We start from the raw sequence: 15,112 nt of genomic DNA on the forward strand, positions 1-15,112 counted from the left end.
AAACACTGAGTCCCTTTTGTTGCTACGGTCTGGTTTTTATTGCTCCACAGTTGGCTGAAGCAGCCCGGAGCTGGCGGCACTGCCTCCCATCCTCCCTGCAGCAGACCCCCCCTTCGCAAACAGCTGTTTCCCCCAGCCCTGGGGATGCCCTGCACAGCCATGGCTGCTCTCATCCTTTCTCTCTTTGGGTGTGTTTTGCCCTAAATGACTGTGGTTTGAATCAGCGCTTTGCATGAGGGGTGGTCAGGGGTGAGAGCAGAGGGGGTGGAGAGAGGGAGTGTAGCCAGAGGTGCCACTGCACTGCTAAGTAAGCTGGGCTGTGCATTGCTGTTTCCAGGTGTTTATTTAGCCTTTTAATGCTTGAAAACTGGTAGAAACTTATTTTAAAGAGGAAAGCAGAGGGCACTCGGTCTCCACCCAGGATACCAGCAGGGACTTGCTGCACAAGCCCAGTGTTAGAAGGAGGTTTGAGGCTGGGGTGCTCCTTCTCTGCCTGCAGGCACCAGTGAGGAGACAGTTTTGGGTCCAACGTCCCACTGACTGCCCTGAAGCTCAGATGAGTGTAAAGGGAGCTGCAAAGACCCTGCATACATCCCCTACACAACCTCCAGACTGTGCCAGCAAAACCCCTGGGCTAGCGGGCTGATGGGTACCAAGTGCCTGCAAAGGGGGAGCATTTACCAGCACTGTCTCCCAGTTTAATGCTAAATGCAAAGTCCATATGCAGACAGCCTGGGGGTCACAGCTGATGCTCATGGACCTTTGTGCTGTACGTGTGGGCACGGCTGCCCTCTAACAGTGGCAGCTGAGGGAGCTCGGGCTTCCAGCCCAGATCCTGCTTGCCTATACTGAGGCATAAATTAAAAATAAGCCCTTGCTTTGAGCTGATTTTCTCCTCATTCCTCTGGATGTCATTTGGATTCGAATCCAGCCGCCTTTGGGAAGCTGGAAGCTTGCAAATCTCAACTTTTGAATGTTTGCAATTATGATGGTAATGGTAAAGCACATATGCTTCTGTGCTCTCTATAAGCCGTTAAGAGGCACAGTTGTTCTTTTACAGCCGTTTTACAGCCAGAGCATCAAGCACAGGCCGGAGAATAAAACCCTTGTGCACATTGGGCTGGAAAGAGGGTGGATGGTGGCTGCTCTGGGCTCAGCCGCCTCATGTCTCTGCCTCCCCCACTGCATTTAACTTTCCCCTGCTTTAGTTTTCCAACACCAGTAGCCCAAGATCTGCTTTGGTTTCCCTAATCCATTGAGCCTATGATAATCTGAAGAGGGGAGTAGCATCTTATTGCACATTAGCCCAGCACTCGACCCCAGGGATTCCTTATCCCAGTCCTAGACAATGGGTCTGAGAGACCTTCGGAGCAGGGTGCTGATGGCCATAGAAATTTCCTTCACAGAGACAAATGCAAGAGGAGACTCTTCCCCGGCTCCAGCCCTGGCTGGAACAGAACCGGTTTCAGTCGCTGAAGTTTTGGAGGGAAGCAGGTTTCTCTGGTGTTATCTTGGGGAATGGTGGGAGGTGTGGGGGGATGCACACGCCCCATGCACGCCCAGGGATGATGGCAGGAGCTCTGCCTCTCCTCTGCCTCCAGGCAGGGGACAGTGTCGCAGCGCGTGCTGGAAGCTCTTCCTGACAGCCTTCCTTCGCCTTCAGCTCTTCCTAGCTGATGATGTCGGGTGTTAGATGCTGATTTGCAAGCAGCAAAACCCACTCTGGCAGCACTGCTCAGCACAAAAGCATGAGGTGCTGGAGCTCTCCTATCGCAGCACAGCCCTTTGATGCGGGGCATCCACCCCACAGCAGCATCCTTTCCCTCATTCACCCCTTGGCCCCGAGTCCAGCTCAGTCCTGCATGGTAAAAATCACTTTTTGGGGGAGAAAGTGTCTCTGATTCCCCGGGTAGGGGTGGGGGGTGCTGGCTGGGTAGCTTTGGGGCTCCAAACACCCACTGCTGGCTTTTCTCGGGATCTGACTGTACCCCAAAACCTCCCACATTCAGGGAGGCTCCCAGGGCGTTACTTCACATTAATGATGGTGATGGCTCCCTCCTCCTCCTGCTCCTCGGGCAAGAACCTGGCAGCTCTGCTAGGCTTGCACCCCCATGATCAGCGGGGATCTGGGTTTGTCGGGCTCTCTGGCTGTGACAGAGAGGATCTTCTCCAGATCACCGTGCCCTGCCAGAAACAATCTGTTTACAGTGTCAGCGCTCGGCGTATCCCTCCCCGCTCGGTGTTGAACTGCCCGTATATCCCATTTCTGCAGGCGCAGAGACACCCTTCTGTAGTCCGGATGGCATTGTCACTACAGGGAATATTTCCGTGACATCCTCCAAGGCTGGTGGTCAAAGCCTAACGGAGCTCTTCTCCCAAATCCCCATCCCTAGAAGTGCCCGCGGATGTTGCAAGCATGTCCTTTGCTTTTTCTCGGAGGTCCCTGCTGACCTGAATTTTCCTGCGGGTCCTGCCGCTGCTTCCCAGGGATGCTAGAGTGTAGGTGCCGGGCTACAGGATTTCCCTCTCACAACCCTCTCCCTTTGGGGATGCAGCTAGTGGCTGGGTCACTTATTTGACAAAGATGAGCTGACGGCTCAGCGGGGCTGCGGGCTGCAGCCCCTGGCGCCAGCACTGCACGGAGCCAGCCCCGGCCGGCCCTGCGCGCCGGGGACGTGCCGGGCGGGTGCGCCTCGGCACCATGCCCTTGGCTTTGGTTTCCTTTTAGGTTGATGCACGCAGCTAACGCCTGTGAGCGGCTCTTCCCCCCTCCTTCTCGCTCCCAGAGACCCTTTAAATCGGCTGCTTCACACTCAGTAAACACCCTCCCCCCCGCCTTACAACCGTTCCCTTTCTCCCAGGTCATGCCAGGCAACCATTTTCCAGCAAACTCCCCGTTTTGGGCCAGTTTTTCGCTCTGCCTGTTAACAGTCTGTTAAACTCTCCGGGCCCCCGGGGCGACTCTGCTCGCACACACGTCGGGAGCAATCACCCGGTGCCTGGGAAAGGGTTGCTGGCGTTACCTGGGCAGCAGCAAACTTTGCTTGCGCAGCTTCTCTCAAGGCCGATGCTATTAGTGGCTATTAGTGGTAACGACCCCCATGTCTGCAACTTCCAGACGATGGGGCCTTTCATCAGAGAGCCCTCCGAGATGCAGGGAAAGTGTGGCTTTTGGAGACGAGCAGTTTTCTTCCGCCTCACTAGATTTTTATCTCTTTCAGGAAGCTCTGGAGGCTACAAGCTACCTTACCTAATGGATCTCTATTAGGCTGAGGCACTGGGGGCCGATCGGACACGTCCCGGGCTCCAGCTGCTCTCTTCATCCACGCTTTCAGTGTCTTTGACTTTTGCCAGACTCCAGATGGGAAGCGACCGGGGGCCTGCAGGGCTCAGGCTTGGTGAATAGGGAAACGAAATTTTATCCTCTAAATCCATCCCCCAGCAAAACACACAAGTGTTTCACCCTCATGAGGTGGGAAGCTGTCTGTGCAAAGCTCCAGCCTGAAATGTCAGGTTGCCATGATGCCCAGGCAGAATGATGCTGGAGTGTTTCATCGCATGTGAGACCCTCAGCCAGCCCCCTGTGGCGTGGCAGGTAAGGCATGAGTCCTGAGGACAGGCTGGTCCATGGGGCTTCAGTGTTGGCCTGAAGGAGGCACCGGCCAGAGGGAGCTGAGCCTCCCCGACCTGTTTAATCCCACCTCCATCATTATAATGCCTTCTTGTATCACCACTTGCCGGGGGGCTGGGGTCTCCTATGCCAGCACTATGCAGCCCAAGGGCAGCCACATCCCCCAGGTTAGAGCACCAACAAGGCAGGACGAGGCATTACTCATCTTCTCTCTCACGGAGAATGGAGGGAATACATACCCAAGAACACTGTGGTGATGCCAGATTTGCTGACCTTCCCTGGTACAGGATTTAGGTCTGTCTGGAGGTGATGAGGCTGCAGCCACAGCTCCCATATGTCACTGCCCCTCACCCCAGCCACCCTTGTTACAGGCTGTGCAACATGTTAGTGCTGGGCAAGGGGCCTGATGGCCTCTCAATTTGCCCCACCCTGGTCTTACCAGAATGGCCCCAGAGCAGGCAAAGCAAACCATGCCCTTCTGGGAAGAGGAGCTGGCAGTGAGGATGAATACCACCTTTATGGGTGGCACCAGCCAGAGACCAGAGCAGTGGGTGCACATTACCCAGAGAGTCTGAACTTCGAAGTCCAAACACAGAGCCAGCCAGTGGCTGGCTGAAAATCATCACGACTGTGGAGGATGACTTTCTAGGGGTGCCCCAGTAGCCCCCCACTTTGCCCATTGACAGCTCCTCTTGGGGGATGCTCTGATGTTCACAAGAGACTGGGACTGCTGCTCTCCCCCGTTTCCTGAGTGTCCCCTCGCTAGGGGGCTGCAGAAGGTTATCCCACCACCCCGGGGGCCCTGTCCCCCCAGCACGCAGCCCTCCTGTACCACTAAGTGCCAGCCTGCGGCCCCCGCAGCTCCCGTCCGGGCGAGTGGGGGTGCCGGGGCGGGGGTTGGTGGTGCTCGGGGGCAGGCGGCCAGCGTGGGACTGGGGCCACGCGTGCCCGGCCGCCCGCGGCGTCTGCCCGACGGGGAGAGCGGGGTGTCCTGCCGCCCGGTGGCGGCGGGGAGCCTGGCAGAGGACTCGGTGAAGGACCTTCTCCGGTTTCCTCAGGAGGCTGTCAGGCGGCGGGGGAGCCGAGCCCCCTGCGCCTCGCTGGCCGCGCCGGCTCCCTCCCTCTCTCCCCCGCACTCCTCCTCCTCCTCCTCCTCCTGCTGCTGCTGCTCCTCCCGCCCTGGTGCGAAGGGCTTTTGCTGCTTTTCCCTTCTCTCTCCTCGGCGGAGCGCGGTGCCGGGAGGCGCGGGCAGAGGCGCGGGGATGGGGCGGCCGCCGGCGCCCGGCTCGCCCGCCCGCTCCCGCCGCCCGCCGCCGCGTCCCCTCCCCGGCCCGCGGGCGGCGGCGGCTCTCCCATGCCGCCCGTCTCGCCCCTGCTCTGAATCTCTGCCCGTCGGCCGATTTGGGGAAAAACGGGAAGGGGGTACGTCCCCTCGCACTTTTTTTTCCACCCATTTCTTCTTTTCCACCCTTTTTTGCCTTCTCTCCATTTCGTCCCCCTTCTCCCTAGCCCGTTTCTCCTCCATCGGGGCTCTTCGGCGGCCATGCGGCCGGTCCCGGGCGAGCGGCTCTAACTCGCCTCCTCGCCCGAATGGCCCCCCAGAGCCGCGGGCGGATGGAGCCGAGCTACGTCGTGGGTATCTGCTGCCTGGTGTTGCTGGAGCCGGGCCGGGTGTGGAGCAGCGAGCCCAGCACCGGGGGACCCGGGGAGAGCAGGAACAGCAGCCAGGCACCGCCGCCGGAGACCACGGTCCCCGCGCCCACCGGAGAGGCACCAGCGGGGGGGACCGCTGCCGCGGGTACTACGACGTGATGGGGCAGTGGGACCCGCCGTTCAACTGCAACGCCGGCATCTACCAGTACTGCTGCGGGACCTGCGGGTACCGCTTCTGCTGCCAGTTCAAGCCTGGGCGGCTGGACCAGAGTGGCTGCTCCAACTACGACACCCCCAACTGGGTCAACACGGGCCAGCCGCCTGCCCGGGTGGACGAGACCCCCGAGGACCCCACTCGTGACAAGACCAACATGATCGTCTACATCATCTGCGGCGTGGTGGCCATCATGGTGCTGGTAGGCATCTTCACCAAGCTGGGCCTGGAGAAGGCACAGGGTCCCCAGACAGAGATGACCGTCTCCAGGTAAAGGGGTCTGTTCCCCCCACCTTCCCCGCTTCATCTCCCCATGGGCGGCAGCTCATGTTCCTAGCCCATTGCATAGACTGAGCCATAGCTTCACCTTGGGACTGCCAAGAGGGTGAGGTGATCCCTAAAATCCCTGTCCCAGCATGCTGAGACACCAGGGGGTGGGTTGGCTGCAACCCATCAGCCTGTCCTGGTAGGGAGGGCTGGCAACCAGGACAGCCTCCACGAGAAGGGGTGGCTGTACAACCATCTCCTCTCAAAATGACCTGCTCTGTCTCTTGAGGAGGCATGTCCCTGGCTCAGGAGTGCCAACCCCACCAGCCAGTGGGGTGGGTGACATGTGAGCTATAGGACGTGGCTTTACCCCCTCCCCCCCCCCAACAAATCCGTGGTTCCCAATGTCTCAGGAAGGTGAGACCGGGTCTGACTACATGTGGGGTGACTCTGGACTGCAGTCCCCTTGGTTTCAGCCTTGCTGGCAGTGCTGGGGGAGAGGAGGTGGCTATGACAGTTCCACCGTGGCTGCTGCACCAGCTCCGTGTGCGTGTGTGCACACGTGTGCATACGCGTGTGTGTGCGCATGCATGGGTGTGCCCTGGTGTCTGCTCTGTGCACCAGCGTGGGACACCGCCCTTGCAGGGGGCGTTCACGCTCTTACACCCCCTGGAGCGCACCCTCCAGTAGAAAGTTGAGCAGCTTCATCCCGGAGACCATGCCCTGTGGCTCCAACCCCTGGCTTTCCAGCCCGCTCCTGGGGCTGAGCACAGGGCTGGCGGGGGGAAGGTCAAGGTGTCAGACACACTGGCACTGGAGAACCCCCCGTATCTCCCCCAATTCCTGTGCTGCTGCTGTGGCTGTCAGTGCATCTTTCCCTCCCGCTGCCAGTGCACGCTTCTCTCCTCATTTTGGAGCTCTACTTTGCATCTTCCCAGTGAGGACATCAAGCCTGGAGAGAAACCCATTTTCATGCCATTTTGTTAAGGGGTTTTAGCTTTTAAAAAAAGAAAAAGCAGGGCTGGTGGAAATTATTTCATTGGGATGATCAGGCAGCTGTCCCAATTGCAACCCCCAGCACCAACACACTGTCTCCTTCCCCTGAGGCAACCTTTTTCCCCTGCCCATTTGGGACTTATGCAGCCACTGGGTGCTGCGCCCCAAATCAAGACCCACCCTGCTTCTTGCAACGACCCGGGGGAGCAGAGGCAGACCACCCCTGGCTGGAGGAGGGTCATACTGAGGCACGGAGGAGGGTCATGGGACCCTCCTGAGACACAAGAGGCAGTTTCAGGGGGATCCATGCTGTGCCCCCACCTTGGCAGGGAGCCTGGCTGTGTGCTGCTATGTGCCCGCGCCTCCCCCCGCGTTGCCTGAGGAAGTGCTGGCACCTTGACAGGATCAATACGGCCTCTGCCAGCCTCCTGACTCCCCTTCCACTCGCCTGCCATCGCGTCTTTTTTTGGTCATCCCCCCCACCTCCTGGGAAGGAGATACTATGCTTAGGGAGGGGTCAGACCCTGGGACACCCAGACCCTTGTCCTTATCCCCTGCCATTGGGTATTGCCTTCTCCCATCACCAGATGCTGGTGGGACTGCTGCCACTCACCAGGGGCTGTTTTCTGTGGGTAGCCTCAATTCTGCGCTGCTGGTGCCGCATGCTTCCCCTTGTCCCCCCTCCCTCTTACTCAAGCAAGCCTGAATTTTCCCAGTGAGTTTGGAGAGATAGGTGCCTGTTCTCCCTAAAGCCACAGATCTTTGGGGAACTAGCATACAGATCGGGAGAAGGCGAGTTTTCCTCGTCCACCTTAGAGGGAGAAAATCAGAAGGGCACCTCCATCACTGCAGAAGTCAGGAGAAGTCTTGCCCTCTTTTGCGCCCTGTGTCCTTCCGTGCAAGCCGTGAGCAGCTCTGGTTCCACTGGGATGGTGACTGGCAAGCCCTGGCAGGGCAGGAGTGGTGCATCAGGTGCAGAGCCCCAGGAACCAGGCAAGACACCAGGCTGACATGACTTCCTGGGAGCTGGGCTGGTGGAGACAGTGCCAAAGCCCGGGTACATGGCATCAGCATCCAAAAAGGGATGCTGTCACCTCCATTCCACTGTGCCTGGGAAGCTGGGGGAATATGTTTCATCTTGGTGCCTCTGAGACAGCAGGGCTATTTCTACCTGCCTTGCCACTGTACCCACACGTGGCCCAAGGCATGGGCAGTGCCACCTCGCCTCTCTCCCGGCACCTCAGGTAGGAGCTTCTCATTTGCTCCTTGGGCACCGCATCATGGCCTTGGGCCAGCTCCCTGTTGCATGGTCATCTTGGTTTCCATTCCTATCCCTCCCTCCTGTCAGGGTTTTTCCGCTCCTTGGGAGCACTTTGTGCTGCCCTGGACAGCTCCCACCACTGCTGCTTGCAGGTTTCTTGCCTTGGAGGTAAGGTCAACCACTTCTGCACCTCCAGATGTTCTTTGTCATGGTTCTGGTCCTGGGCCAAACCCAAGAAGAGTGACCAGGTGCAAAAAGTCCATTAGCTACTCACTGATGGAGACACCTGAGTCTGTGTCCAGCTCGTCCTGAGACCCCTACACCTTGGCCGCCTTCTACATGTCTTTGTCTCCTCATGGACTTGGCTGCTCGTCTACCCAGGGAAGCGGGTGCTCAAGCAACTGCAGCTACCTGGTTTGTCCTCCCATCCTCATCCGCCTTCCTCCTGCAGGGCCTTATGGCAGCTCCTGCAATCCCCTCTCCTTCCTGCTCAGCTCATGCTTGGCATCTGTCCCCGGCACTCACTTAGCCTGGCCAAACCCCGCGTTGAGTCAGTAACACCTGCCCGTGTTTTTCTTCAGTCCCCGGATCTCCGAGGACGTTGGGTCCTTGGGGGCCTCCAGGATCTGTCTGTGCCCATTACACTGAGAGCAAGCACGTGCGCCGGACCTCTCCCAGAAAACCACCTGGGTGGGAATTGCAAATTTATAGCTGGTGTGAACAACCCTATGGGAAGAATTGGGCAAGCAGCAGCCTGCTAGGGAGTAGTGGGGATTCTGGAGAGGGGTAAAAGAGCTATCAGGAGCATGTGCCCTGGCAGCTGCAGTAGGTGAGTGCTCAGTGCTGACTTTTCACTCCCTGGTCTCCATGGTCTCCCCATGCTATTTGGGGTCCCAAAATTTGGCCCCACTGTGCATCCAGCTGTGCTGTGTGTTTCTCTGGCAATGCTCAAGTCCGGGGCCATGCCTGCAGTCAATGTCCATGGTAGCAGATAGTGGTGAAGATCTAGAAAAAGTGTTTGCAGGCAGCATGGTGTGCTATCACATGCTGCCCTGGCTCTCTGGGGGACGAAAGGGGATCCATCTCCAGTAGGGAAGGAGACCTGGAGGTCTGTCTCTAGACTGAATGTAAATGTTTGGAGAGGCTCATTTCCAACTTGCCCAAGCTCCAATACCACCACTGCAACTCCAGTTTTGCAGACACCTTGATAACCCTACGCCTTCCTGAGCATCCCTGAGTGTACCAGCCCCACCGGGCAGGTGTGCCACAGTGCCTGTGCTGCTCAGTTGCATGGATGGGCACCCCTGCCCTGAGCAGGCACACTGTAAGCTGTGGGAAATGTCTCCCTTGGGAGGTGAAGATGAGGCCCTCACTGAGTGCAGAGGTGGTGTGACCAGCCGGGATGCTCACCCGCAGCTGCAGCATGCTCTGCGCCTCCTGCAACGCTGCACCTCTGCTCCAAACCTCATCACCCCGCTCATCCAGTGGCTGCCACCTTCTGTGTCCCCTCCAAGGGTTCACTCCAGCTCATGGCAATGTCACTTCACCCCATCAGTCTGTCATCTCTCTTCTGGAGGCTGTGCTCCTGTCTCCTCCCATTGCTCCCTGCCCCTTGCCAGGACTTGCAGCCTCTCTCCTGCTGGGCTTGCCAGGTATGGAGCTTGGGCCTCCCAAAAGGGAGTCAGCCCCTGGGCTGAGCTGCTGTGCCAGGTCACCGTCCTGCTCCCACACAGGCACATCCCTTGGGGATGGATCAGGAGCACTGAGTGCTTCATGCATGGCTTCTACTGTGAAGCTCTCTTGGCCTCCTTCATTATTGCTCCTGGATCTGCCTCTGTGCTTGGTCTCAGGTCTTGCACTAGGCTGGTTTGTGGCATCTTGGTTGCACCCTTTAGCAGAACTAGGCTTGCCATGGAGGTGGCTGCACACCCACCCAGTTGACACTGTGCTCAGGCAAGCTGGGTGGCAAGCCACCCTCACACGTGGCCTCATGTACGCATGGCCAGAGTGTGGATGGAGGCTTCAGCAGTACCATTCATCAGGACTTTTTGCAAATGAGCAGTGCAGGTCTAAAGCTGCATCAGCTCTCCATTCCCTTCTTCCATCTGCATTCCAGATCCATCTTGGTGCCCCAGACCACCAGGTGGTTTCATCCTGCCCAGCCACAGGACCAGACTGAGGCTCAAAAAACCCCCAAGGTGATGTTCAGTGAGACAACAGTTCCTCTATAGTGTCACCCTCCATGTCCACCCTCTCCGCACTTCACCACCTGAGGATGAGCCAGGGAAGGGGTGCAGGCCTGGCCGGTGGCACTACTCGTGGTGCAAGGGCAGGGTGAATCCAAGTGTTGCTGGTGCTGGGGACTCGTGCATGCTTCTCCCCTTAGCAAAATAGCTCATTAATTGCTGCTCGAGCCGTTGTTGTTAATCGTTATTATGTCCACATGCCCCGAGCAGTCAGCACGGAGGGCACGCTTATGAGAAAGAGCATTGATGGATTTATGTGGAGAGAAGTCATAGATAAAGGATTGCTCAAGCTTCATAAATAGACCCGAGGAAAAGAAAAAATAATTTAAAAAATAGGTCAAATCGCATTGAACTTCCTGTTGAAACAAGCCTGTTTGAGCGCTGGCCCCAGGGACAAGCGAGAGCAGGCAGTGTCCAGTGGGGAGGGGCTGGTGAGCAGTGCACCCCAGGGAAGGTGGGAGTTGACAGGGCAGCAGCTCCTCGAGTTGACAGCCCACACCCATGGCCTTGGGGGACCTGCCTCCCCCTGCCCTGCCTGGACACAGCCCACTGCCCACCCAGGCTTGTGCCCAGAGTTCCTTTGAGTGCAGCATCCACGGCCGGAACCCTGGTTGGGTCAGTCTGCTGCAGGAAGGTTCCTGGGGAGGTGCAGGGTTTGAAGAGCTGCAGGATGGAGATGCCACAGCCTCCCCGGGCAGCCCGATCAAGCATTTAATCACTCCTGCAGGAAAAAAAAAGTTTCTTCTGTTTAAACAGTATTTCCTGTTTCTGTTTGCACCTGTCACCTCTTGTCAGCTTGATGCTGTCCTTGTTGCACCCTCCCTTCAGATACTCATGCACATTGATAAGATCCCCCAAAGCCTTCTCTTCTCCAGGCTGAACAGTCCCAGCTCTCTCAGCCTCTCCTCATATAAAAGATGCTCCAGTCCCATCATTGTGTCCCTTCCCTGGACTCTCTCCCGTACATCCACGCTTCTCCTGCACTGAGCTGAAGCCAGCGCTCCATGTGTGGCCTTAATAGTGCTGAGCAGAGAGGAAGGACCACCTTCCTCAGACCTGCTGGTAACACTTTGCCTAGTGCAGACCAGGAGACCATTCAGCACCTTTGTCCCAAGGGCACTCTGCTGGCTCATGGTCAACTTGGTGTCCACCAGGATCCCCGGGCCCTTTTCCACCAAGCTGCCTTCCAGCTGGTTGGCTGCCAGGGTTTGTTCCTCACTCGTTTCAATTTCTTCAGCTTTATCAGCGTTCTCTTGGCCCATCTGGAGATGAAGTGATCCCAGAGGGATTGCTTCCCAAAGCTTCCCAAGAATGATGTGAAATTAACCCATTGGGCAAGTGACACTTCCTTGTAGCTTTGCTCTTGCCCCTGCCCTGTGATATCGACGGTCCAAACTGGGAGGGAAAAGGCTCCCTCAGGGCCCCACAAGCATACGCATCCCCGAGGCACAATACATTGCTTTGTCCCTTGTTCTCACTGCTTTTCCTGGCAATTCCGTGCACTGCATTTGCTAGGTTTTTGAGCACTCCGGTGCCATGAGCTGACACATCTACCAAGTCAGGATTATTCCCCCCCTTCCTCTCCAATTTGCATTTATGCATGTTGAGTTTAATCTGCTGTTTTATCATCCAACCACTTGCTAACCGTCAGCTCCTGCCACAGCTCACAGTGTGCGTCTATGAGCCAGCCAGAGCCTTCGAGGCGCGAGGCATGCTGACAGTGAGCTGGGGATTAGCGAGCCAAAAAAAGCCCTGAGTGGACACCCCTGCATTCTTGCAGTCATGCAGGGATGGTCTCTGCAGGGGGAATGGCACAAAGCCCTGCGCCAGCAGGAGCATCTCATCCTGTCCTGGGACTTGCTGCCAAAGGCTGCAGCGGCACGTGGGTAGGTCCTGCTCCAGCACTGCCAAGGTGCTCCCTCTGTCACTGCTGTTGTACCCTGCTCTGGCTCCAGCATTGCTGGTGTGCCCTACTCTGGCACTGCCAGTATGACCCACTCTGGCATTGCCAGTGTGCCCTGCTCCGGCACCACCGCTGTGCTCCACTCTGGCGTGTCCAATGGGCCCTGCTCCGGCACTGCCAGCATGCGTCGCTCTGGCATTGCCAGCATGCCGAGGTGGGACTGCAGCATCTCTGTCCATGAATGTTAAACGAAATAGGGCTCTATCTTATGTAATGGTGTTTAATGTTTAATGCTGTTACTTACAAGGAGGGTGTTATGCACAGAGAGCGCCTGCGCTGGAGGCTGTCACTAGTTCATTTCCTTGCCCGAAGGGGCGCAAGTGGCCTCTCTAATCCCTTCCTTGGGGTCTCCTCTGTTTCAAAGGGACTCAAGTGGAGGTGTTGCCTCCTCTTGCCTGTTCTACCAGGCTCTCGCTCCAGGGGAGCATCCCAGAGGTGTTGTTCCAGCTTCCATCAGAGCAGTTTCTTCTGTCTCAGTTCATTGTACCCTTGCAGCCCGCTCCAAGCCATGCATCTCCCTCACCACTCATTGATGCCCCTGGTTCTGGGAGGGCTCAGCCCCAGCCAGATCCCAATTAGCTGTTAGAGAGACTTGCTAGCGCCCCTGCAAAAGCTGGATTAGTAGCCTGGATGCACTCTTTTCTCCCAGTGGCCCTTTCCTAGCCCCAGGCTGCCTGGATCTGCATTCAAAGAGCAGAGTTCAGGACTGGGATGCATTAGAGGTCCCAGGGGAGCAGGATATTATTCTAACAACCCTTCACCTCCTCTCCAGGACACTGACAGATCTGCTGAAGCAACCAGGCCACAGCCCCTCTGAGAACATGGACAGTCTCATGGGGGGTGTGCAGGTCCCGCTGGGCGAGGGGCTGGCCCGGGGGCCCCCCAGAAACAGCACAGGTAAGGCGCTGGTGTGGTGGGGAAAAATAAGTTTCATTGAGTGAATAAAGGCAGTGGGAGGGCGCAGCCTCTGGCTGAGCCCCCACCCATCTCTGCCCCTCCAGACAAGCCACCCTTGAACAACATGGTGGCCATTGCCCCTTCACTGGGGCGGCCCCACAGCCACAGCAAGCGTCTGCCGCTGGCCAGCAGCCTGGCCCTGTCAGCCCCGGACTACACTTCCTACACCACACTCAAGGTTGGAGGTGAGTGTCGCTGCCGTGTGGGGTGGGATGGTGCCAGGGACATGCACCCTGTTGACCCCAAAAATAAGTGGGGAGGGGCATGGGGTTCACAAAGGGGCACAGGCAGGACAAGCATCCCAGTTTCCCAATGCTCCTGGGGTGGCTGCTCACAGCAGAAACTGTAGCAGCTCCTCCACCACTCCACCAGCCTGCTGTGCTGCCCAGCCAGTCAGTGCCCAGGGTCCCCCATGGATCCACTGCACTTCCCAGTCAACCAGCATGCAGGATCCCACACAGACCGAAAGCACTGCCCATCCTATCAGAGTTCAGGATCCACATGGACACACTGCACTGCCCAGCAACCAGTTCCCCAGGATCTCCCAAAAGCACTGCCCATCCAGTTCATTGCCAATATCCCCCCCCAGCCAACCAGCACCCAGAATCCCTCCTCCGGCCCCATCCCAGCCTTCTCCACCACTGCACCCTCCCTGGTACAGCCCCTGCCAGCAGAAGGGGGTGTCCATGAAGGGGTGACCCTGCACCCCTGTCCCCACAGAGAGCGCCACTGAGGACTTCTACAGGCGGTTCGGGGGGCTGGAGCCACCCCCCGCCAGCACACTGCCCTTCCCACCCGAGGCCCCGGTGCCGGCCGAGGGCTGCCCTCTGCCCAAGGCCAAGGGCCCCAAGGTGCCCGGGGGTCTGGCCTTCCCAGGGGGCTGGGAGGGGGGCCCCCATCGCGGCCCCCGCCGGCCGGGCCTGGCCACCCTGCGCCCTGAGGGGCCACCCGAGGCCTTCGGCCCCCCCACCTCGCTGTACGGGCAGCACCCCCGGCACCTCGCCACCAACAGCAAGACCGAGGTCACCGTCTGACGGCCAGTGCCATCGGGGACACGGGGGCTGCCCCCTCAACGGGAATTGCTGCCATCGAGGGCAGCCCACCGGAGGAGAGCAGCACAGGAGCTACACAAACTGCGATGCTGGCCAGAGCGGGAGCCGCGCCGTCCTTCCTGGCCCTAGGGATGGGCACTGCCAGCTGCACTTCACCATCGAGGAGGCACTGGGGACTCATACGGGCAACAAGGTTCAGGCATTCTCAGCCCACCCCCGGAAGAGGCTGAGCTGGGGGCACACTGGCAGAGCAGTACCCTGCTCAAGGGATGGGAGCCAATGCTGGACAGACTGGGAACAGATCCTGCTGGGGCCAGGCAGCCCCACCTGGCTCCTCTGACTAGGTGCGCGAAGAGCAATTGACTCAAAGCACCACCCCTATGCTGCCAGCAGAGCCCGAGCAGCCCCTTTCCTTCCCCAGCCTCCTCCCTTCGCCACTGCCCCAGCCTCCACCTTGTCAATAAATAACACATTATAAACTGTATGGCCTTGGTATGAAGGGGCTGGGGAGCTTCACACTGCTCACAAAACCTTCCCCAGGGGCAGCAGGGTGCAAAGCCCACTCCCCCACAGGGCCTGGGGAACCCCCCGCGTGGTGGGAACACAGCTTCCAGGGCCAACTACAAAACGCTTCAAGCAGCTGCACAAAAAACACATTGCCTCTGTCTGAAGTTTAATGGTTCTGACAGAGTTTTACCAGGGGGAGCAGAGAAACAAAGAGATGGAGCAAAAGGACATTGTTCTAAAGCAAGGTCAGGTAACAGCCTTCCTTCCATAGAGAAGCTCCTAAAATTGCAGGCTTCTGGCCCAGCTCCACCTTCCTTGGCTCTGCTCAAGCCATCATCCTCTTGAGTTGCTTCCAGAGGAGCATG

General features: G+C 58.2%; 1 protein-coding gene across 1 annotated transcript; it reads left to right on the forward strand.

Annotated features, from left to right (window-relative positions):
• The first annotated feature begins 5,133 nt into the window (after window positions 1-5,133).
• Window positions 5,134-14,724, forward strand: SHISA8 (shisa family member 8). Its single transcript, XM_039571558.1, is given in 5 exon segments — window positions 5,134-5,407; window positions 5,410-5,768; window positions 13,004-13,128; window positions 13,233-13,373; window positions 13,909-14,724. Coding segments are annotated over 5 exon segments (1,125 nt in total). The 5' UTR covers window positions 5,134-5,221; the 3' UTR covers window positions 14,223-14,724.
• Window positions 14,725-15,112: the final 388 nt, after the last annotated feature.

Source organism: Corvus cornix, chromosome 1A, assembly GCF_000738735.6.
Source record: "Corvus cornix cornix isolate S_Up_H32 chromosome 1A, ASM73873v5, whole genome shotgun sequence".
Taxonomy (NCBI): domain Eukaryota; kingdom Metazoa; phylum Chordata; class Aves; order Passeriformes; family Corvidae; genus Corvus; species Corvus cornix.